The sequence below is a fragment of the Podarcis erhardii genome (assembly GCF_964252035.2).
Source record: "Podarcis erhardii genome assembly, chromosome: 5".
NCBI lineage: Eukaryota > Metazoa > Chordata > Lepidosauria > Squamata > Lacertidae > Podarcis > Podarcis erhardii.
The window spans coordinates 55594548-55618955 of NC_138509.1; the positions used below are offsets into that span (position 1 = coordinate 55594548).

The 24408-nt window shown below is 43.0% G+C and overlaps 1 protein-coding gene across 2 annotated transcripts in view; it reads left to right on the plus strand.

Moving 5' to 3' along the window:
* The window catches only part of COL17A1 (collagen type XVII alpha 1 chain), a 60464-nt gene extending 37582 nt beyond the window's left edge, over positions 1-22882 (plus strand). For both annotated transcript variants that reach the window (XM_081863376.1, XM_081863377.1), the window contains 21 exons: positions 108-134; positions 1285-1320; positions 2222-2257; positions 2368-2448; positions 3692-3727; positions 6921-7004; positions 8442-8495; positions 9427-9468; positions 10736-10777; positions 11245-11310; positions 12009-12050; positions 12450-12572; positions 13198-13323; positions 13412-13549; positions 15492-15593; positions 16159-16311; positions 17193-17729; positions 18580-18720; positions 19442-19504; positions 21478-21549; positions 22176-22882. In XM_081863376.1, coding sequence (XP_081719502.1) covers positions 108-134; positions 1285-1320; positions 2222-2257; positions 2368-2448; positions 3692-3727; positions 6921-7004; positions 8442-8495; positions 9427-9468; positions 10736-10777; positions 11245-11310; positions 12009-12050; positions 12450-12572; positions 13198-13323; positions 13412-13549; positions 15492-15593; positions 16159-16311; positions 17193-17729; positions 18580-18720; positions 19442-19504; positions 21478-21549; positions 22176-22225 — 2051 coding nt within the window. In that variant the 3' untranslated portion in view covers positions 22226-22882. The remainder of the gene's footprint in view (positions 1-107; positions 135-1284; positions 1321-2221; positions 2258-2367; positions 2449-3691; positions 3728-6920; positions 7005-8441; positions 8496-9426; positions 9469-10735; positions 10778-11244; positions 11311-12008; positions 12051-12449; positions 12573-13197; positions 13324-13411; positions 13550-15491; positions 15594-16158; positions 16312-17192; positions 17730-18579; positions 18721-19441; positions 19505-21477; positions 21550-22175) is intronic.
* Positions 22883-24408: the final 1526 nt, after the last annotated feature.

The window sequence follows — 24408 nt, forward strand, 5'->3', positions numbered from 1 at the left end:
TGGGATGCTGTTGGATCAGCTGAAAAGGCCAGGTTCTTACTTGCTGAAACTAAAGACCATGATTGTAAATTCTGAACCTCTTCAAATGTTTGCTATTGTTTTCCTAGGTCTCACAGGACTTCAAGGACCACCAGGTAAATACATTGTGTATGGAAAGAGATCAGCATTAAGTACCTACTAAACACTGAAAAACATTGGATTTGGTGCAGCAGATAATGAAGGTTCATTTTAGTGGGAAACAACAACTGCTTAATGCACAGTTGTCATTTACAGTGTGGCAGATGTAACCACATGGAGAACTGGTCTCCTGTCATACCTAGCTATGGAAATTTAGATAAGTGGTGAGCCTGGTAATTCTGGGATTACCACATAATTAGAGGTTACCTGTTACATGTTATCTTAATTGGATCTTCTTTAGTTGTACATTGCCTTGTGAGGGCTATGCCCTAAAAACAGTATATAAATGGCATTAATATGCAAGCAAGCAACTGCATCTCATAGAATTGTAGCGTTGGAAGGGATCCTGAGGATCATCTAGTCCAACATACTGCAATGCAGGAATCTCAACTAGATTTATATGTGACAGATAGCCATCCAACCTCTGCTTAAAAACCTCCAAGGAAAGATAGGACTGTGTTCCACTGTGGAACAGCTCTTCCTGTTAGAAAGTTCTACCTGATGTTTAGTCAGAATCTTCTTTCTTGTAACTTGATCCAAATGGTTTGGGTCCTAGCCTGCAGAGCAGGAGTAAACAAGCTTGCTCCAGCCTCCATATGACAGGCCTTTCAATATTTGAAGATGGCTATCATATCTCCTCTCATTCTCCTAAACATACCCAACCCCCTCAGCCGTTCCTCATAAGGCTTGGTTTTCAGACCCTTGATCATCTTGGTCACCCTCTTCTGCACACGTTACAGCTTGTCAATATCCTTATTGAATTGTGGTGCCCTGTGGTTACATCTACCAAGTGGTGCATTCCAAATGATCCATTCAAAATATCTGAGAATGGGGGTATAGATCGCACTCCAAGTACTGCGGGACTGATGGACCCGGAAGGTGTTTGCATGTTTATGAAAGAATCTGCGTCCTTTGAAAACAAATGAAAATGAAACAAAAGCAGGCTGCCTTTTGCAATATCTCTCACAATATCTGTGGGAGAGATATGCCTTGCAATGAAGGAACTTTGAATACACGATTCTTTATGGTCCAGTATTATAGCATTCTCACACACACTGTGATGTATGGTATTTTGTATACTGAATTTTCATTTTTAACTCTCTGCAGGACTCACAGGCAATCCAGGCCGACCAGGAGCTAAAGGTGAGTAGAGATGAATATTGGATGTGCATGTTTTCAGTAGAAAATGCTCTTGTTCATACATTCAGACCAGGGCAACACTGCAATAGCCAGGCTATTTAGTCCCTCTGATTGTCTAAGAACCCCTCTGCTGCACAGTTAGCCTGCACTCTGGACTCCGCCCTCTGTGACCTCCTGTCTTAATCACGCAGAGGCTCCTGTTTGTGCGATTCCCTGTTCCTCAAAACAAAAGCAGGTGGAAAATTATTCTGTTCAGGACCTTAGGTGTTCTGGTGTTAATGTGGAGGCCTCTATTATCTGTCCAAACAGAGGGACTCGTGCCCTTTCTCATCATTACAGCTCTATGCAGCTTGAATGTATGAACCAGGAAAAGGTGAGGAGTAGAAGCAAATAATTGTCCCTACTCTCTGCTGTCAGCTACAAAAGTCTCACAACCTCTGGCACTGGATAGGGATGATGAGAAATATGGAGTATGACTGATTGCTCACAGGGCCTTTTCTAGGGTTGCCATATTTCAAAAAGTGAAAATCCGGACACAAAAACACAAAAGTTGTTGAGCCAAACATCAACAATGCACCCAAGTTTTCCCAGACATTTTAAACAATTTTCGGAAATTCTGCCAGGATGCTATTTCTGAAGGGCAAATCCTGGCTATGTCTGGGAAATTTTGGACATAAGGCAGCCCTATCTTTTCTGATAACAGATGCATACACTTAATTCTGACAATCATTTGGGGCAATTGCCATTAGAGCCACTTTTGTGCCCTTATACCAGCAATTGCCAGTCTTACTATAATAATCATCATTTGGCAAAGTATTTAATGGCACAGATATATCATGGGTCATAAACTTGTTATCATTGAAGCCCTGGTAACATCTTTCCCTTTCCTTTCCTGTTTCCTCAGGTGAACCAGGCGCACCAGGCCGGGTTACTACTTCAGGTATGTTCACTGCTGTAGCAGGAAAAGTCCCATGCCTGATAATTGTCATACTGCCATGGTGCCATAATCTTTCTTCACAAAGTGATTTATGGAACTTTTTGCTGTTTCAGATGGTGCATCAACTATTTCTGTCCCAGGACCTCCAGGTCCACCAGGGGCTGTTGGTCCTCAAGGCCCACCAGGTGTTCCAGGTGAGAACCTTTTTTAATTCCTTGCCCTTTTTATTTGCTTTATTCCCAATATTTCTCCATATTGTAGGGATGAGGGAGAAATCTGTTCGGCTCACATTTAAAGCTGAATTTTTCAAATACACGCTTTCCCAAACAATATGAGAACCGAAACACAGCCATCCTTTGAAATTTTCAATTTTGTGATGCAGTTCTTCAACCAACTAATGTTCACAAAATGCATATATTTGAAAAAGGTTTGCATAACAACCAATATATTCATGAAAATACCTAACACAAAAATACGTTATATGAGGATGAATTGCTTGCAAAAATGTGTATGTTAGTCAAAACGGCAAATTTGTTTATTAGGAGAAATCTGCACTAAACTGCTGAAGAATTATGAGGATTTTTAAAAAGAAAATTCTCAAACTGCTGCAGAAATGCTGAGAACCAAATTTTGAATAGAAAAATGAAAAACAGAAAGAACTGAAATTTACAGATCTTTCTGCTTTCATTTTAGTAATTGCTCTCAATATGGACCTTTACAGCTGTCTGCAAAGACTTGCTCCCTACTTGTCTCTCATTATCTGGCCAATGTTCTGTTGAAAACCTGATGATGGGATTGGATTTCTGGCTGATGCTTATAGCTTGAGAACCTCGTGTAGAGGAAACACACACACACACACAGATACTATTATGTATTAGCCTTCCTTTTGCCTTGGTGATGTATGGTTTTGCCACTGCTTAGTGCTATTTCTTGCGCTGTAGCTTCAAAAACATATGGAATTGGAATACAACAATTTTCACACGATAGCATCCACATTTGTGTGAAGTGATCCCCAAACTTATCCACCAACTGGAATCTATCCCTTTCTAGAGAAGAGTACACTCCTTTCTTTCTCAAACTAGCATACCTGCTGTAGCTGGAATTGCCTATTAGGACCTTTTCATTTAAGTACCTTCTGTTTTCTCTACTCAATGAAACAGAGAATGCTCACAGAGTGCATTCCAAAAGTAAAGGGTGTTTTGGTAGGAAGTACAAAGAGAATAGGACAATGGGAGAAATCATTTGTTTCAAAGCTATCACCCACTTGACAGTTGTGTACCATGCCAATGGCTATCAAAATCTGTTGGAATTTTAACTCAGCCTTTAAGGCAGTTATATTATTTGTAAGTTTCTGCTCCATTTCTCAAGAGGAGCTTCATCCACTAAGGTTGCTTTATCCACTAAGGTGATCTAACTTCCCCCCTCTTTCCCCCTAAGGTCCTATTGGCCCAGCTGGACTTCCTGGATCTCAAGGTAATACATTCAGTGCAACTCATAGAATCATAGAATCATTGAGTTGGAAGAGACCACAAGGGCCATTGAGTCCAACTCCCTGCCAAGCAAGGTCACCTCCCTGAAACTCTGCAAAGCACCTCCTCCCTGAAACTCTGCTTTTCTCCATAGTCTTTCTGCACCAGCCTAGCCTTGCACACGTTGCTACTTCCTCCCATCCTTATTACTTGTCTCTCAAGCTGTGTTTCCTTCTTTCACACTGTAAACCCTTTGGGCAGGGATGTACCGTATTTTTCGCTCTATAACACGCACCTGACCATAACACGCACATAGTTTTTAGAGGAGGAAAACAAGAAAAAAATATTCTAAACGAAACAGTGGATGTATGATTTTTGTGGTTCATGCTGTGGCCACAGACATGTGATCTGACGGTGAGTTTGGGGTAGCCCAATGCAAAAATCCTGAGGATCCATGTGGATCCATGCTTTGTAACCACGTTTTTGCGCCATTGCGGCCCCATGAAACAGTGGGTGCGTGTGTTTTTTGGTGCAGGCTGTAGCCATGGATATGCTATGTGATCTGATGGTGAATTTGGGGTGACCTAGTGCAAAAATCCTGAGGATCCATGTGGATCCGTGCTTTGTAACCACGTTTTAAGTGGGGAGGGAAGGAAAAGAACTCAAGGGACAAGGAGCACGCGTGGGGGGTGTGGAGAAGGATGCTGCTGATAATGCAGGAGAGGCTCCTCTCTGGCTTTGCTCCTTTAGAACAAGCAGGCTCTGCATCTCTCCCTCCTCCCCGGCAAGGAAACCATGATAGTAACCACTCTGAGACAAATCAAGAAAAATTGCGACCAACACTCTCCCCCAACAAGCGCAGTGAGGTCAAAACACACACACACACACACACAGAGAACTGGCCCTAAAGTTGCAGGGCGCTGGAAGTCGCAGGGGCGCTGGGGGAGTGAACGGGAAGCAAGAGAAGGAGAAGGAGCCCTCTCACACACACAGAGACACACAGAGTGTCAATTCTAAAGTCGGAGGGAGAGCGCAGGGGCGCAGGGAGAGCGAAGGGGAAGCAGCAGGAGGAGAAGGAGCCCTCTCTCACACACACAGACACACAGAGTGTCAATTCTAAAGTCGGAGGGAGAGCGCAGGGGCGCAGGGAGAGCGAAGGGGAAGCAGCAGGAGGAGAACGATAGCTCAAGCACACACACACAGACACACAGAGTGTCAATTCTAAAGTCGGAGGGAGAGCCAGGGAGAGTGAACGGGAAGCAGCAGGAGGAGAACGATAGCTCAAGCACACACACACACACACACAGCCCCTATAGTGGCTAATCCAAAATCGGACAGCAAAAAACTGCAGGCAGGGACAGAGAGCAGGGGGTTGTTTTAAAGCAGCCAACCCCGCTCTGCTTCTCTCCCTCCTCCCGGCTAGGCTGGCTGAAAAGCTTTGCTGCTACTTAGCAGCTCAGTGGGGAGGAGAGAGGAACATAGAGGACGGGGTTGTTTTAAAGCAGCCAAGCCCGCTCTGCTTCTCTCCCTCCTCCCCAGCTCGGCTCGCTGACAGGAGCCGCTTACACCCGCTTTGCTGTTTCAAAGCAAGCCACGGACTGCTCACAACTGCAGCAGATTCCCCCGCCATCTGTAGGCATTCGCTCCATAACACGCACAGACATTTCCCCTTACTTTCTAGGAGGAAAAATCTGCGTGTTATGGAGCGAAATTTACGGTACTTGCTTTTGTTTGACAACCAGCTTCCATAAGCTTTCCTGCTAATTTCTGTCTTGCTGACATCTGTGGTGCGCTTGGTGGAGATGTGGGGGAGAGCCTTCTCCAGGGCCATGTCTGAGCTTTGAAACACCCGGCCCAGAGAGGTCTGCTTCACCTACTTGCTGATGTTTTTTCACTATTTTGTGAAGATCTTTATTTTCTGACAGGCGCTTGGCCTGCTGAGCTGATGATTGCTTTATTGACTCTCTGGAAAAAGAGATGGTTGGGTTTTTTTGTTACCTTTTTTTGCCCCCCATTTTTTTCTGTTTACTGGGCTTTACTGTTTTAATATTTGCTGTAAGTTTCAGAGAAAGGGGTGGATGAATGAAAATAAATACAGTGTAGAAGGCAAATGTTACATTTCCAGACACAGCGTATCAGTGACCTACAAGCCATGTACAGTGGTACCTCAGGTTACATATGTTTTAGGTTACATACACTTCAGGTTACAGACTCCGCTAACCCAGAAATAGTACCTCAGGTTAAGAACTTTGCTTCAGGATGAGAACAGAAATCGTGCTCCAGCAGCGGGAGGCCCCATTAGCTAAAGTGGTGCTTCAGGTTAAGAACAGTTTCAGGTTAAGTATGGGCCTCCGGAACGAATTAAGTACTTAACCCGAGGTACCACTGCAGAGGATCCTTTCCTCTGCGTATAGTAGACTGGAAGATGAGCAACATTAGCTCAAGTAGTACAATCCAAAAAGAAGTCTTGTGCAATCTCTTACTTTCTCTCTCTCTCTCTCTCTCTCTCTCTCTCTCTCTTTTGGTGCTACCTCCAAAATTTTTGGTTTAGTTTGTGTGGTGAGGAAAATTGATTATCTAAGGACTTTGTCATGTAATACAAATTACAGGTCTCCTACATGCAAGGCACTAAAGCCAAGGTGATGATAACACAATGGGTATATGTTGGTGCATATACATGACCAAGATATGTGGGTGGGTGTTATGCTGTTTCCTACAAGGAATCATTTTCCATGCAGGAGACCTATAGCACATCAAGCAGCCATAATGCTTTTGGCAAACCTGTTCATTTAAGTAAGCACTGGGGAAACTTCAGCCCTCCAGACATTGTTGGATCTCCAACTTCCATCAGCCCCAAAAAGCATGACCAGGGAGGATGGGATTTGTAGTCCAATTGCATCTGGAGGACCATGGGTTTCCCACACCAATTGAAACTTCATTTCAGTCTTTCCACATTTGTCCACATTAAGGAATCCCCAGGTTTTTCTGGCCTTATCTCTCTCTGCAGTATCATCATTGCCACGCAAGACACATAAACTGAGGACCAGTTCAGGTCCTATCTAGATTAGGTTTAAGCTAAAAAACATAATGCCTACATGCATATTAGGTGGAAACCAGAACCTGACAACTTGAGTTTCAACCAGTGTGTTTATTTGTGCTTAATTAAATAGTCCGTCATTTCTTATGTTCTGATGCAGGTCCTCGTGGTGAGAAAGGTGACCCAGGTGAAGCCACTGTGGTAGAAACCGTCCGTTCGGGAGTTGGTGCTTCAGCTGCTCAAGGTAGAGAAAATTGTCTCTTCTATGCTTCTGTTTGTGAAGTCAACTCTTTCTAAGAGACTGTTTATGCCTTCAAATGTTCTTGTGGTTTGTTTCTGCCCTCCCAAACAAGCCATAAGTCCAGGTTTGTATGACATGACAAGCCAGACCATGGCTTCTTTTCTGGCAGGGTGGCAGCAGCAGGAATGGAGAGGAGTGAAGTACCCACAGTTTTAGCAGTATAACCAAGGGCTAACCCACACTTCCTCTTGGCTTACTGCTTTTTCCTGGGAAAACTTCTCTTTAGCACTCAGTCAGAACAAATGGCAGTTGAGGTTTCCCTTGGATTGCCATTTGTTCCAATCTATTGCCAAAGAGTGGGTTTTCTTTTGGAAAGAAGCAGGCCAAGGGGGAAACCACTCAAGCAGAAAACCCCTTAGATCTGTGCATTCTAGGCATAGCCTACATGAGATAAATTTGGATGAGCCCCAAGTTTATTTTAACTGTAATTTAATGTGACACATGTACCAGACCATTATCTTTACTTTGGAACAATAAACTTTTATCTCCTATTCAAAACCAAGTCAAACTAAGCCCAAACCTACTTATTGCTATAAAATAAGAGGGCGAGTGGTCATTTAGAGTCGCTGGTTTGTTTTAGAGACAGGGGGGTCCTGAGTTAATTGAAATATCATTTTACTATATAGACCAAGTCAGATACTTAGCCCATCTAGTTCTCATTTATTGTATTGGGGGTTTTTTGTTCTGCTTGCAATTTACCCTGCCAAAATTTTCACTTTCCTCTCAGCTTTCCTCATTCTCAACTTTATTCCTTAAAAGACAAAGAAAAAAAGACAGTTATTTTACACTTAATCTTTGCCCCATGCCTCACACTTCAAGCAGGATAGAATGTTTCTTTGGGCATTGCCACAAGATATTACTTTTTAGTGTTGGCTATGTCACTTGCGAATGTTGGTGTGGATTTCAGTATGGAAATGAACAACTTTCAAGACAGTTGGTTGAATCTAAGACATGCTCAGAGTAGACACTTTGAAATCAAGGGACTTGGGTTATTACTACTTCTTCTTCTTCTTCTTCTTCTTCTTCTTCTTCTTCTTCTTCTTCTTCTAAATGTATATACCATATACCACCTTTCATTTTGGGAAGAAAGACCAATGCAGCTCATTAAGTCTATTGATTTCAGCAGGTCTACTCTGAATGCACCTTAGTTAGACAGAACCCAAAGTGTACGTTCTAGTCAATGGAGCCTCTTTCATTTTGATTTATAGACACATGAGATGATTTAGCCATCCTTTCAAATACAACTGCTGCCTGGTTTCCTTTAATATTTTAACCCGTGAGATCATTTATTATTATTATTAAAAGCAGCCTCTTTCTGTTTCTAAAATATGCTGCGGTAGCAGCAGTTGTGTAATACTTCTGTTTCCTTTTTTCGTCTAGTGGTACCAGAGATGCAAGGACCGCCAGGACCCCCTGGACCGCCAGGACCTCCAGGTATAGACTGTCTATTCTGTACTAGCATATAAGTAAAAAAATGGTGGTGAGGAAGCTAAGTAGAAAAAAATAAGCATGCTGTAAGTCTTCCTATACTAAAAAGGGAATTTCACACACAACCACTTTGCAGTTTATATGTACTTTTTTATATAAATATTCCCGATGGCTTCTAATCTGTCCCCTTGATAGTCTTGGCAGAAAACCAGCAGTTTTCTGATCAGCGTGATATAAAGTGAACTGAAGCATTTCATAGACACAAAGAGAGAAAGACAACATACACACTCTATAGAGTGCCCTGAAATAATGTTTATTTTAGCAGGTGGCAAGAAAAACAAGAACTGAGCTGCTGCCGTTAAAAAAAAAAAAAATCAACATTGCAATACCTCGTATTCTGTTAGAATAAAACCTTTGTAAGAAATTAGCAGCTCCTTAAAGAGGTCACGTTTTGTGTAGTTAAACTGCTGTACAAGATGGACTTAGCAAGATATAACTTCTGAGTTGACTATGAACAAAAGTGTGCCTTAATGAATATAAAGATTTAAAAACCTGGAAAGTTTGATAAACAGTCCTTTAATATTAGGTCAGATAGAAAAAAACTGACCTCATCAGGCAACATCTTTGTTATGAGGTAGCAGCAGGAAATGCCTACACAATGTGCTACATTCTAGCCTGTGGATAGCCTTATATCTATGTCAAAGTCTATTGCTTCATGCACATGCCTAGCCAGCCATGGCCTGGTAGGTGGTACACTCTATTTGAGTCCCTTATCCATGGCTGCCACATGTCCAGTGGCTGTGTGAATAGGCCCTAAAGCTGTCTCTATTTTTGGAAGTCGGTATGTATGGAGGGAACAGAGAGGCAGGATAGAACTCCAAGCATTATGAAAAGAAATGGGAGTCCAGTGTAATACTTTCCCCTCTTTTTACCCCAGGCGCTTTTGTTCAAGGCCCACCAGGACCTCGTGGCATACCAGGTAAAAAGGGCTTTTGTTCGATTTAAGAACTTTCCTTTGAGGGATTTTTAAAAGCTGCTCTATTGTTTTGGTGAAACACAGTTTTAATGCACAGGTTTAATCCCCAAAGCATTTCTGAAGAATTTGTTCAGTGAAAGCACAAGCTGATCTGCCTGTGTGATTTCCAGACTTCCCCCTCTCTTCCTTCTGTAATAATTGACAAGTCTCAGACCATGTGTGTGATTAATTGTGACTTAAAATGTGACTTCAGTATGTGATAGCCTTGGTATATGCTACTTCAGGATAAAGCACTGTCCTTCTGCCTCACCCAGTTGGTTTTAGGTCCCACCCACCTGTCTCTCAGAGGGCTGGCAATTTACTGATATACTCAGAGTTGCTCTTTGTTCAGCTCCTAGTGGTGAGGAGGAATGAATGAAAGTCCCCTCAAAGTATCTGCTTTATATACATTATTTACACAATGGGCTGCACATGATTGGCTAATTCCGGAATTCTACTGTAAGCCAATCAGGTTGTGGATTCACTTCTATCTGGAGCATGAATGGGTGGTTCCTGCCAACCAATCATACTGCTGCATTGTTCTAGGACCAATCAGACTGCTGCAGTTTGGATCCTATTCAACTCAGTACATAACAATAAGAATCTGGCCCTTGGGATAACAAAAGTTCCTCACTCTTGCTCTAGATGATGTTGAACTCCGGCGCCAACTCAGCCCTAATCACCATAGCCACTGGTTAGAGGTGATGGGAGTGGAAGCCTTACTCTACAGACTGGTGCAGTTGTATAGGACACTGAGTTTGCTAAGAGGGTTATGAATGTAGGTAGAACGAAAGCAGGAAAGCAGAAGAGAACAGGTCTCTAAGGCTCAACTTTTCCTTTGCTGCAACCTGACCCAATGAATGGTCCGGAAGCAGCTAATGCTGCAAAGTTGCTGGAGCTAAGTGGGTGCAGACCTGAACATTAATAATAATAATAATAATAATAATAATAATAATAATAATAATAAATCTGGCATATCCACCAGCAGTGGTTCTGGTCTTAGTCTATTCTGCTGGTGTGAGGGCAAGAGACCCTGAGTGCTGGTGTGAGGGCAAGAGACCCTGAGTGTTCCCCATCACTAAGCACCAGAGATCGAATGGGCCTTTCTTAATTGCCAGCTCACTCAGCCCTCAATAATTGAATAACTCTTTTTAAAATTTTCCTTATGGGAACCAGGAGCTATTGATGCACTGTAATAACCTGGTTATGTGGTTTCCAATCTTTCTCACAGGTGAACCAGGTCAGCCAGGTCTACCAGGAGCCTCTGTGTCAGGTGAGTCTAAATGCACTCTCTTTCTTATCAGCCCCTTCTTCTCCTGCCTCTGAGTCTGACCTGCCCTCTTCCACAGCCTCTTCCTGACCACTAAACCCTGTTTCCCCTTCAGCTTCTGACACCACCTCCCCCTAGTCTGTTCATTCTTCTCCCTCTGACCACTCATTGTCATCCCACCACCAGGCCCTTGGCTCTGAGCCTTCTTCCCTGGGGGTTTTCCAGCTGCTGCCTCCCCCCCCCCGCCACTTCACCAACCTGGTGCTTTCCATACATTTTGGATTACAATTCCATCAGCCCCAGCGAGCAGGGCCACAATGATCAGGGATGGTAGGTAGGCCGGAACATCTGGAGGGCACCATGTAATGAAGGAGGCTCTAAACAATACAATGTCACATGGGAAGCCCCTGTTCTCTCCACCACCCCCTCTCCATATTTCTCATCACCATCTCCCTGATTCCTGTTTGCAGGTGCTGGAGTTGCCATCCAAGGACCACCTGGATTACCAGGACCACCTGGGCCCAAAGGAGAGAAAGGTTTGTGAAGAGCACTGAGCACCCTTTTGCGTCGTGAACTTTGTGTGAGAGGCAAAATCTTTGCCTTCTGGCATGCTGTGATGAGCCTTGCTCCTAGCTGTAAAAGTGCCCAGCTATGATATAATGTAAATCATTGTGGGTGACCCTCTTGAGAAAGCTCTTTTGCTGCTTTTCTTACCTTTTCCCACAGGGCAAAATAGATGGTTACAATTCTCCTAAGCCAGGAGTGGGGAACCTCAGGCTTAGAGGCCAAGTGTGGCCCTGTAGGCTTTTCTGTGTGGCCCCCAGGACTCTTTCCAGGCCACCCTTCCACTCCCCATGCCATGCCCTTTACCAGCCCTACTTCATCCCCTCGAGTGGTTGGAATGTGTCTTTGAACTCAGACAATGCCTTTTGGTTTCCTGTATTGAGGACAGATGGATGGGTGGAAGGGTGTAAAAACTAGCCTACTGTACAAAGGTAGTATTTGCGGTCACTGCTTTGCCCACTTTTGCCTCTGACCCCACCCACCACTGGCACATGGCCCCCAGAAAATTGTCCTGATGGGAATGTGGCCCTCGCTCTGAAAAAGCTTTCCCACCAATGTGAGTTGGACTTTTATCCCCAGAAGGAGTGCAATTAGAAAGGTGGCCCCATGCAGTCCACAGGCTTGCTGAATGGAGTCAATGAACACATGTTTTTCTTTGTTTTCTTGTTAGGTGATGCAGGTGTACCAGGAGCTCCAGGCATCCCTGGAGGAGGTAAGATGACAGCATAAGTAATGTACACTTTTGTATATAGTATAAACCATCATAGCCATCCCTAGTGTTAAAGCTTTCTGAAATGTATTGTGTCTTCTTCCTGGGCAAATAAAATAAGGCAATTCAGCTCACAGAGCAAGGCTGAAAATCCCACTCATTCCACAGAGATGCTGAAGGACTCCGTCTCTGAGGAGTCCTGGTCTGGGGCCATGACAGGTTAAGGAGGCCTGTCATTCTCCTGTCATGTGGCAAATGCAGGCTTGTGAAACACACACAGTTGCTTTGTAATGTACTGTTTCACCCTATGTGTCAGTATAATGCACTTAAGTACAATGGTCTTTTTAGGCTGTGCCTTGCTTCCATAGTAATAAAAACAAATCAACTTTTGTACTTCTGCAGCTGGATCAAGAGCATCTCAGGGTCTTCCAGGTCCCCCAGGTCCTCCTGGACCTCCAGGCCTAGGAATCAGTGGAATCAGTTCGGCCCGAGACATTCAGCTGATGATCGCTGAGTACCTGCAAAGTAAGTCACACACTTTTGTTAGAGTCATACCATCACGTCACTATCTGACAGCACTTAGTTCAGACACCTTTGGGGGTTTGGGGAAAGTCTGGAACTTGTTTGCCTTCCGATCATCTAATATCTGATTTATTGTGGACATTTCAGATTGCAGGCAGAATGCCTCCTGCCGTGCAAAACTTAAGTTTCAATATACCCCAATGAAATTTTCCAGTTAAACCTTCAGCAGAATACATATAGGCCTTTTCCATTTCAATGTCAATTAAACCATTATACTTAACAGGCAGGGGTTCATGGAAGTTGTCCAACAACTGGAGAGGCAGAGGTTTCCTACCTCTGGTCCAGGTATATGGCTCCTCCCTAGGGAGTAAGAGAACCTTAGCACTAAACAAATAAGACAGACCAAAGCTTGGACTCTGGATCTCAAAGTACCCTACTTAAACCTTTGTATGAGAGCAGATAACAAATTATTCTATGGTAGGAGCAGCGAAGGGGCAATGTAGAATAATCAAGAATGTGAGTGATTTCGTAGGGTTAGGCTGGTGGAGCTGCAGAACCACAAAAAACATGTAATCACCACATCCATCCACTCTAGTAATGATTGTACTCTGCCTTTCTGCTTCACTAGGTGACAGTGCATCCTATCTGGTTGGACCTCCTGGTCCTCCGGGACCACCAGGAATGATTACTGCCATTGGTGAGGAATCCTTGGACTACACCGAATTGGCCCGCCGTGTGGTGAGCTACATGTCTGGTAAGCACCATGCTTTCGTGGCTCGTCAATTTTGTTCCATCTCTGGACAAACCAGAAAAGCAGGACTAATTTTCTTTTATTTTCTTAGGAGTGGATGTTCGCCAGTATTTCATTGGACCCCAAGGTCCCCCAGGACCCCCTGGCCCCCCTGGACTGGGAGGAGACAGCTTATCTATGTCCCTGGACTATGATGAATTGACAAGACGGGTTGTCAGCTATATAACAAGTAATGTCATATGCATATCTATTATGTTGCACTAAGTGATTTCCCCAACAGCACTGTGAGATGCAAATTGGCTTTTTGGTACTTCCTGTTGGCTGCAGGCCCCTTCGTAAATTTTGCAACCACGTGTTGTGTGTGTGTATGGTTACACACTCCTTGGTATAGAAATCCCTTAGGATGCCACACACAGGTGGGGCCTCTAGTTATAGGAATCTTATTCTTGACCCATTTGACACCACCCAATAGCTTCATGTGTACTCACATGAAGTTGTCCAACAACTGGAGAGGCAGAGGTTTCCTACCTCTGGTCCAGGTATATGGCTCCTCCCTAGGGGCTAAGAAAACCTTAGCACTAAACAAATAAGACAGACCAATATATTAAACGCTTGGACTCTGGATCCCCAATAGCTTCATGTGTACTCACTTTCTGCTACAAGGGCTATCAGGGCATGTCCCACTACGTTTGGATGATATGCTGTAGTCAGTAAGAATATACTGTTGATTTCCATTTACACTGAATAATCCATTTTTTGGTGGCTGTTAGTTCACAGAATTCTCAGAGTAAACTGAAGAGTTGATCCAGAGAACATTTTCAGGAATTTAGGATGTGAAGCACTGTAATATTATTTTTTCCCTAACATTTCTTTACTATAGGAGTGCTTTGAAAATAAAGGATTATCTTACAGAGATGCTCTCAATAATCCAGTATTTAGCATATTTACTGCTTCAACACACTAAGAGCCACACCATAGTGGGTTAAGAGTACTATGTTGTTGGTAAACTGCAGTTCCCAGGATTCCTTGAGGCAAGTTATGTGATTTAAATGCACGGTGTGGATGTGAGCATCTTGCCAGAACCACAGTCATGAACTGCAGTAGTGATTGGAACTATAGTAAGCCTTGCAATCCTATCAAGCCATCTTGGGACATTTTATGGACTCACAACTATTGGATTTTAGGCTTCCCTACAATGACCAATGGTTCATAGACACCCAACTTGGACTTGCCCCTCTGTGCTCATCTCTGGGTTTTAAAAAGAGTTGAAATGCAGTGGAGACATCTAGGTCTCCATTTAGTTCAGTGAAGCAAAGGTATGGCTCCACCTCATTCCCAGGAGGTAGATTGCTAGAGTAAGCTGAGTGGTTGTGTTCCTACTTCAGCTGAGATTGCCTAATGGAGGAAGTAACTCAGTAGCAGAGCACATGCTATATATGCCAAAGGTCTGAGGTTCAATCCCCAGCATCTCCAGATAGATCTGGGAATATCCCTTGCCTGGAACCCGGGAGAGCTGCTGTCCATCTTTGTAGATAATACGCTTGTGGAAAACTCTCCCCAAGGAGGCCCATCTGGTGCCTTCATTACATATCTTTAGGCACCAGGCAAAAATGTTTCTCTATAACCAGGCCTTTGGCTGATTGAACATTCTATTGTCTTTAAAAGGTGTTTGTGGGTTAAAGGTGTGTGTGTGTTTTATTATGTATTTTGTGTTCTCATTTTGTATTTTTATGTTGCGAAGTGTCCTGTGATGTTCTGATGAAGGGTGGTATACAAATTTAATAAATAATATACTGAGCTATATGGACCAATGGTCTGATTCTGTATAAGGCAGCTTCTTATGTTCCTACGAACACATTATAGAAATGAGCTGTAAGATCACTGCCAAAAGTAGTATGTGCTTTATAATTGCTTTTGCAAAGAGACTACAAGTGTGAGGTGCATAGTCCTAATTATTCCTCAAGACATAGCTGTTTCTGCCATTCTTAATCCTCACTCCGTTATACAAGCTAACAGAGTAGGACAGAAAAGTCTTTCTGCCTTTTGTTTAGCTATTCTGTCCTGGCAATGTGGGTAGGGACAGAGGGGATTTGCTTGCATAGCGGGGGGAACGGGTGTGTGTGTGTGTAAATCATGCCTCAGATACTTATTCACATTCTTCCTTCTTTCAGACTCAGAATTTGATCGCTTTGTAGGGCCACCTGGGCCACCAGGCCCACCAGGCAGTGCGCTTTCCTCCATCACTGCAGAGGACATCTCCGCCTACTTACAAAGTAAATATGATTTGCCATACCTCTGTGCTTGGGTACCATGAGGAGTCTGGGATTTCTTGTGGGGGGTGGGGAGTTGCTGGGCTTTCTAGGACAGAGTAAAAGAAAAAAAGGGGGGGGGAGAAATTGAGCCACGTTCAATATGCAGCAATACAGTGAATCCCAATATTGTAAGATCTGGGTGTGTTAGTCATCACCAGCAAAGGATGCTAGTGACAAAATAGTATGATTGGTCAATCAGCTGATCTAAAATTCTGCTGCTAGCTCCCTATAATGAAAGCTATGTGATACTTTGACTTTCCTTGCTAACAGGGTAAAAGGGTGTCATCACCCCACCCTGCTGCCAAAAAATTAATGATACTGAATCAAAAATTACAAAGGTATAAAATAGCATGCCATCTGGACATGCCAGTGAAATTGTTTTTAAACATAATGGTGGCTAAGTGCATATGATTGTGCTGTTAGAATAAGGGGGGGGGGGATGACATAGGAGAAAGAATTCAAGCAAAGGGTCTGCTTGCAATTTCTTAAAAAGCACATTATTAACCCAGTTTCTTCTTCTTCCAAGGTTTGGGGTACTTCACATTCTCTGGACCCCCTGGACCACCAGGTCCACCAGGCCCTCCAGGACCACCTGGCTTGTCAGGAAGTGGCCTTGTTTCCTATGGTGATGATCTTTGGACTGACCAGTTCAGAAGTGACTTGATTAAGTACCTTACTAGTAAGTCATACACGCAAAACCACTTCCACTTGATTGCTATAACCAGCTGTTGCTCTTCTTGAAATTTCAAGTCTGGGCCTCATCCTGGCACTATGCCTAGGGCTGATCTCATAGCTCTTTTGTAGCAGCTGAGAAATGCTTACTACAGCTGCTATCCTGGACTGAAAAGTCCCTCAAGAAATCAAAAGTATTGAATATGATTTTGTCTTAAGGTGGATCCTAAGATTTATTTCTGTTTGGTCATCTTTGACATGTATCATTTATAGAAGAGACTTGTTCTTTAATTTGTGCTTCCTTTACTGGAACCAGAAGGTCTAAAAAACAACACCTTAGCTGGTAGGGCATAACCTCTAACCATCAACTCGGTCTCACGTAGCATCCTCTTGCTTTAATAAAAAGCTTTCCAGAAATAGGTTCTCTTTGGGGCAGCATGCTGCTCCAAGTTTACTAAAATTTGCATCCTGCTTCAGTAAACTTAGAGGCTTACATCAATATCATTAACACACTATCAGGTTCTTGCCTGTGGGTGGAATTGACAGTGGATAAGCACTCCTGTTAGGAATAATGGGTGGAATAGGGAAGGCACTAGATTCTTCAGATCCCAGTGCTCCCTCTGCATGCCCCCAAACCGTCCCAACACATTTTGGTTTTGGGGTGTCAAGAGTTCCAAAATTGATAGGGCTGGGTTTGTGGAAGTTGTGGGATGGGAGGAGGATTCAACATCAGAGCTCTATTGAAGAAGATCTGATTTACTGTGTGACCCTCTAGGATGCTGTCCCAGAGCACTCTTTGCTGGCTTCAGCACCCCTGTAGAACAATCTGTCACCAGATTCCATTATAACTGGTGCAGCTCCATTAACACCCACTGCTGTGCTTTGTAGGTGACGATGTTCGTGGCATCATCAGAGGACCCCCCGGGCCTCCAGGACCACCTGGTATAGGAGGAGATGGCAGCTTGATGGCTGAATCTTACAGAAGGTCTCTAAATTCAGATGGGTCATATGGCAGGTCTGTAAGTTCTGCCACATCCTATGATGCATCACTTGCCACAGGGGGATCATACAGCAGCTCATTGGGAAGCAATGGAGCATATGGTGGATCTCTTGGAGCTGGTGGATCACTTGGAGTTGATGGTTCTCTTGGAGCTGGTGGATCACTTGGAGCTGGTGGATCATACGGTGGATCTCTTGGAGCTGATGGCTCTTATGGTGGATCTCTTGGAGCTGATGGTTCTTATGGTGGAGTCCTTGGAGCAGGTGGATCTTACGGTGCTGGAGCAGGTGGATCTTACGGTAGTTCAACTGGAGCAGGCGGATCACAGATGAGATCTACAGGTGCAGGAGGATCCTATAGTGGATCATTTGCTGGGGCCCTGGATTACAATGAGTTGGCAGCCAGAGTGTCGGAAAACATACAAAGTAAGTATATCCATATTTTACCCTATACTATCTAAAGTGCTGTGGACTGTTTAGTGTGTGTGTGTGTGTGTGTGTGTGTGTGTGTGTGTGTTTGGGACATGTGATTCTTAGACCATTAAGTTGTGTTCCACTCCTTTGAATATATGCAGTGTAGATTCCATGAGCTATTCTAAGGGAAAACTTGGCATTCTTTTTTGAAATGACCTTAAAAGTGCACACATGAGAAATGTTAAATTGAAATGTGCTGTATGTACCTCTGAGAGAAATCCCAGGAGCAGGTTCCTTCCTTGACTGCTTGATCTTGGATTATCACAGCAAAACAGTTTCATATAATATATGTGCTCAGCAGGATTGGTGCAAAAAGTTTCCCCAAAGGATCAAAACATTAAATCAGTTTCCTAACTCAGGTTAGAATCCTTCACCAGCACTAGGGTTGATGTGAGTTGTAGGCCAAAACATCTGGAGGGTACTAGGTTGGTGAAGGCTGAAGTACAATGCTTCAACTATGGGCTGAGTCTTTTTCTGGAGTGTTAAGGATGCTTTAAAAGTAGTACAGGAAAATGCCACAGCTTCAAAGGGCGGGGGGTGGGAAGAGATGCTTCCTTGAGTTCTGACTTTGTAGCAAGGATGTAGAACCGGTGGCCCTCCTGATGTTCTGAACTGCAACTCCTATCATCTTTGTTCATTGACTATGCTAACTGGGACTGATCAGAATTAGGGGTTGCCTACCCCTGCTTTATCGAATGGAATTTTCACTGCTGGACACAAAGCATTTTGAAGAGCCAGGGGGTAAAATTGCTCACATCAACCTTCGTATACTCTATTTCAAATTTATGTTCTAATTTCCCAGGCCGAGGGCTTCTGCAGGACATGATGACTTATGCTGTGCAAGGACCACCTGGGCCTCCAGGGCCTCCTGGCATTCCAGGCATCAGCAAAGTGTTTGCATCCTATGGCAATATCACTGCGGACCTCATGGAATTCTTCAGAAGTAAGTCACATCCCAGTTGTCATTTTAATTTAGGATATACAGAGATTTTAAATGAAATGAAATACTGCAGCTGCTGCCTTACTGGGTAGGGAGTAGTTTAGGGACCACTCCAGATTAGTGGATTTTTTTTAGCAGGTGTATTCTGCAACACATCATTGTAGTGTGTTAATGGTGGATTTATACTGGATGGTCTACACCTCATTCCCCTTTACTGGTTGTTTTGCAATAATTCCCCAACGTTTATCACATTAGTGCCTTCTCAAGGGGCACTCTTGCCGTATATAGTGCAACCACAAAATAATAATAATCTTGGAATGTTTGTGGTACAAAGTTACAGGGTTTCAGCAGGAAGCTATGGGACATGCACTGCCTGGAAATGAAGCAATACGACACGCCAAAACTTTTGCAGGCACAAATAGTACTGAAAGTGTGATTGTGTGTAACTGCTGCAACAACTTGATGAGTACAAATCATGATGAATGCTCAGTAAAGAGGCCCTAGACGTGTGCAGTAGAATATAGCCTTGTGACAACCAGCATTTCTGCCCCATTAGAAGAGGAAGCAGTCCCTCAAGTATGGCTTACCTTGATTTCATAACCTGGACCCTTCAGGCTTTGCGGTGTTGAATTACTTTGCTAAATGGGCCAAAAGCATTATGGACGTTCTTATATTTACAATAAGAGCAGATATCCACAGACATGATGTTGTTTGTTTTCTACAGCTTATGGAACTATCCCAGGTGCACCTGGACAGAAAGGAGAGATAGGATTCCCAGGACCCAAAGGTAAGAAGTTGGATGCCACACTTGCCAACTTGAGAATCCAGGAGGGAGGCAGGGAGATGGACGGCTCCTCCCCCTGTACAAGTAGCCTCCATGGCTAGTCTGACGCTGGTGTCATAGAATCATAGAATTGTAATTAGGAAAGGATCCAGAGGAATCTCAGCTAGATCATACATCTGCTCAAAAACCTTGGAGGGCAAGTCCACCACCTCTTGTGGAGACCTGTCAAACAGCTCTTACTGCCAGAAAGTTCTTCCTAATGTTTAGTCGGAATCTCCTTTCTTGTAACTTGGAGGTTTGGGTTCGGGTCCTGGCCTCTGGAGCAGGAGAAAACTAGCTTGCACCATCCTCTATGTGGTAGCCCTTGAGATATTTGAAGCTGGCTATCTTAAGAGCAAAAATCCTTTTTGGGAGCTTGCAAAGCAGCCCTGTCCTGCTGGTGTGGGTGAATGCTGAATTTCCTTTGTTTAATCCTGCCTGTGAACAAGTTTGCATATTCTGGCTACCTGCCTGTTCCCAGGCAGGAGTTCCTACTTTTAAATGCTGATATGCGTGTTACTTAACAGAGGTGTGCCTGCTCAGTTCTTAAGTATTTTTTTCCGAAGTGGTAGCATTGTTAATAAGTTGCTGCAGAAACAGCTTAGAGTCTTGTGATATGTTAAAGACACAGGCTGCATACATACCATACATTTAAAGCAGATTTAAATTGCAAGGCTTACACCAAAGAATTCTGGGAACTATAATTTGCCCCTCAGAAAGCTATGATTTCAAGATGCTTGGCAAACTGCAGCTTCCAGGATTCTTTGGGAATCATGTGCTTTAAATGTGCATTGAATGTGCTTTAAGTTTATGTCTGCCCCTTGCACCAACTGTGTTGGCATAAAAATACCAATCTGTATCCTTCCCCATATGTTAATCTGGGTTTAGCCTTTCCATGGAAAATCTGGTAAGATATTTTTTTTTAAAAAATTGTTTCCAGCTGTCCATTTGCAATGTTAAGCCCATATTTGGAAGTCCCCAAAGTAAAAATAGTACAGGGTGTTTTTAACCCTTTAATTGCTGTATGAATTAAACTTAACCCTTCCTCCAAAGAAGGTGAAGTCCTGGGACACCTTAGATATGAATTTATCTCAGAACTAGCATTTGTAAACAAGAGTTTACCTTATCATTTGTATGAAATAGAAAATATATCTCTCTCACACAAATGTTTAATCTGAACTTGCAGAAAACAAATAATTATTTGATAGAAGAGATCATTGAATTCAGCTGACATCACTAAGGTTCCCATTAATGTATCTAGATTGCTGTTTTCTGAACACTTTCACAACAGTCACTAATGTGTCACTTACGCAGGTTGTTTGCTAAAGAAAGAAAATGTGGGAGGAACGCCATTTTAAAACACACATATTTTTCTGATTCAGTTTACATATACGTACAGGATTTTTTTAAAAAAAAAACAAAACAAAACTTTGTTTCACTTCTTCCATTTCATTACAAGATGGATATTATGGGCTTGGTCTACTGAGGATTCAGACAAAGCCCAACTGTTGCCACAATGGATGATTATCTGGCTGTAACCATATTGTTTTCTGTATTTGGATAGTTAGATTCTCTCTGTAAAATGCTATTTGAAAATGAGTGCATTTCACCTTAATTTTTGAGTAGTAGCATGTACCATAGATGTCTGGCACCCCTGAGTGAATGAGTACATGTTCCGTAGAGAAATTATCCTCACGGCACTAGCCCAACTGCGCAAACGACAGACTTGCATCATCTGGCCATGTTGTGTGTGATCTGAGAAATATGCTTCATCATTCTCAATGGCATACTTATCAGATTGCAGCATGATGGGATAACGCATGGGGTCAGCTTTGGAAGATGCACTCTTCAAGAAGTGGGCCTGTGTTGTAGTTGAACTATTTTAAATGAGTAGCAATCTTAATCGAGTAAAATATCATTTCTCTTCCCTCTGCTAGGTGACATAGGACCAATGGGCCCCCCAGGCCGCCAAGGCCCAAGAGGACCAAGGGGTGAAAAGGGCGAGAAAGGTATTTGTTTTTCAAATGAGAAAGGAGTGTATTTTGGATTTGACCAGTACCATGATGGAGAAGCCTAGTGCAGGTCCAAGCATGGAGACTTAGCGTTTGTCATAGTTCTAGTATTGTGAGAGTCAACCTTCCCCCACTTTTTTCAGAGACCCATACATAGGCCATGACTCAAGCAAACTTTATTTATTTTACCCTGCTTCTCAGACAACTGGTGTCTCCCAAAGTGGATTACATAAAAGAAGAACCTGCAATTAAGTTTACAAATGAAAAAAACACAACACACAATGGAAGGGGAATTGAGGGAAGAGGCTGAGGATGTGGCCAGATTGAACTTCCCTTGCTTGAATAGCAGCTGATAGCTTCTGTTCCTGTGGCTGCAGTCACGAGTATCCTTGCTTGCTTCTGCAGTCCCAGGACAGTTGGAGCCAAGTGGTCTTTCAGGCAGCTCCTTCCTTGGCCTCCCCATCCTGAGGGACAGTTGGAGGTGCAGTGGTTCTTGTTCCATGGCAAATGGCAGAGGCCCAAGTGCGCTGCTCTTTAGTTCCTAACAGTAGCATGAAAGTTGGGAAAATGTGTACTTGTACCTGTAAAGTAACACTTTCTTCATCTTATTCCATCTCTCTTAGGTGAAGCAGTGTATGTTGGCCGAAGGAAAAGGAGAAGCATTGGGGTCTAATCTAAGAACACAAATTTGAGCAGAAGATTTCTCAACTGCTTATGGTTGCTTTTTTATCTCAGTGGAGACAAAAACCCCATTTCCAGTGACTTCCAGCAAGTGACGACTAACACTTGGTACTTTGGGAATGGTTTTCATAACATTTTATCTTATTTCTAAGATATGGGTGGCTTCCAGTAGTACATATTGAACTAATGGCTCATTTGCTTGTTGTCCCATATGAATTGGCTGGAACAGAGTATAGCCCTCATCTAAACCCAAGGATTTTATAACAGCATAGCCTCAAAAGTTGTAACTTACTCCCCAGGAAACTCACACTTCAGTTTCTCTGGATGAAGATTAGCATGAGAAATCTTCAATAGAAACTCAACCAAAGTTGAAAGGATTGGAGTCAGAGGTTATGTATCTTCCTTTGAAGTAGGAGAAAGCATATCCAAAATAATCAAGAATATGGATTTAAGAGTAAAGGCTATGCCAGTTGTGCTAATACTCAACTATATGCTAGCAGGATGCATAACCACAGGCTACATTTTATTATTATTAAATCCACTTAATCTGTTATAAAATGCATTGCAAAAATGTGAAGGACCTTGGGGCTGTTAGTATATAAGCACTTTGTTGGAAACAATTTTTAAAATGTCTGCTGTGGTTTTAATTGCATATAAGTACAGCAGCCTGCCCACCTTCAAAAGTGAGCAGTTTTATCTATGACCATTTCTTCCTCTACTGCCTGCTTGCAGTGAGCTTCTCCTAAGCCATCTGTTGTTTTTAAGGTGTGGGAATCCCCATTAGCATAGAATGATGTGCAGCAAGGGGAATTTAGGCAACATGCCTGAGTCTGTGCAAAGTCAATAAAGTTTATTTTCATGTGTCCTAAATCATATCAACATATCAAGAAACTAACGTATAGTGTGAATCCTCTATCCCGTTATTATACATGCAATCATGGCAGCAATAAAGTGATAGCTAAGTCTGGAGGGACATGTTTTGGGGCCACAGGAAATATATCAGTGTAAATCCTGATGTTGCGACACATCTCAAGATGTTACGGAATTGTAATTTGTTAAAAACATTGCTGGATATAGGTCAACCTTAATTCCTCCATTTGCTTCAAGATACAAATTTAGTGTTCCATAACTGATAGCAAAAGATTCAGAATTTAGCTAAGAGATCAAGGAAGATCAAATTAGAAAAATTAACACCAGTGCTAGAAATACACATTTCCTGGACAGGTTACCTATTGCCTCCAACCTTATCAAACATATAAGTAGAAATTGATAGCTGCAGTTCGCCATCTTGTGAAATAAAAACCAGTTTTCTACAATACAAAGAGGTAGATATTTGCATGGCTTTCTGGTGTGACCTAAGACTAGCACTTCCACTAAATGTGTCCAGTGGGGCTTTGAACTTTTTTCTCCATGAATTCCAACATACCTAGGTAGCTAATCAAAATTAGTTTGTGACATGGTACTGAGCTTGGGAGCTGTTTGCTAAGCGACTTAGAATTACATACAAGCCCTTAAGTGCACAAATTATGTCTGGATCTGTGACCCTTGACATGATGACTTGTGCTCAAGGGATTCCAAACAGGGTAAGATGAATTTCCTGTAACTGGCATACTGTTTGTCTGGTTTTGCAACTTTGGAGCAAACATCATATTAAATAGTATTTTCAACTGATCAAGCAATTGGTTGTGCATTTAAACCAGCTGTATCTGTTACTGAGACATTTACTTTTTAAAAAATAAAGTTACTTCCAATGTGTTAAGTTTCTTTCTTCCTCTGTCCCATGAGCTGTGTGGTTTACACTATGTTTCCTGATATGCTTGCATATTATACAGGTAGGCAAGGGTGAGTCATTTGGTAGATGAATAGAAACAATGTGTTTCCCTCTTTCAAACCCCATTTTGTTTTGATACAAAGTGCCCATGTTTCTTCTTAACATTATCTTTCAAGTGCAATGCTATACATATCTGCTGAGAACTCCTGTTTAGCTCAGTGGGATTTACTTCCAGCTAAGGGACATGGGTGGCGCTGCGGTTTAAACCACTGTGCCGCTTGGACTTGCCGATTGGAAGGTTGGCGGTTTGAGGCCCCACAACAGGATGAGCTCCCGTTGTTTGGTCCCAGCTCCTGCCAACCTAGCAGTTCGAAAGCACGCAGTGCAAGTACAGTGGTACCTCA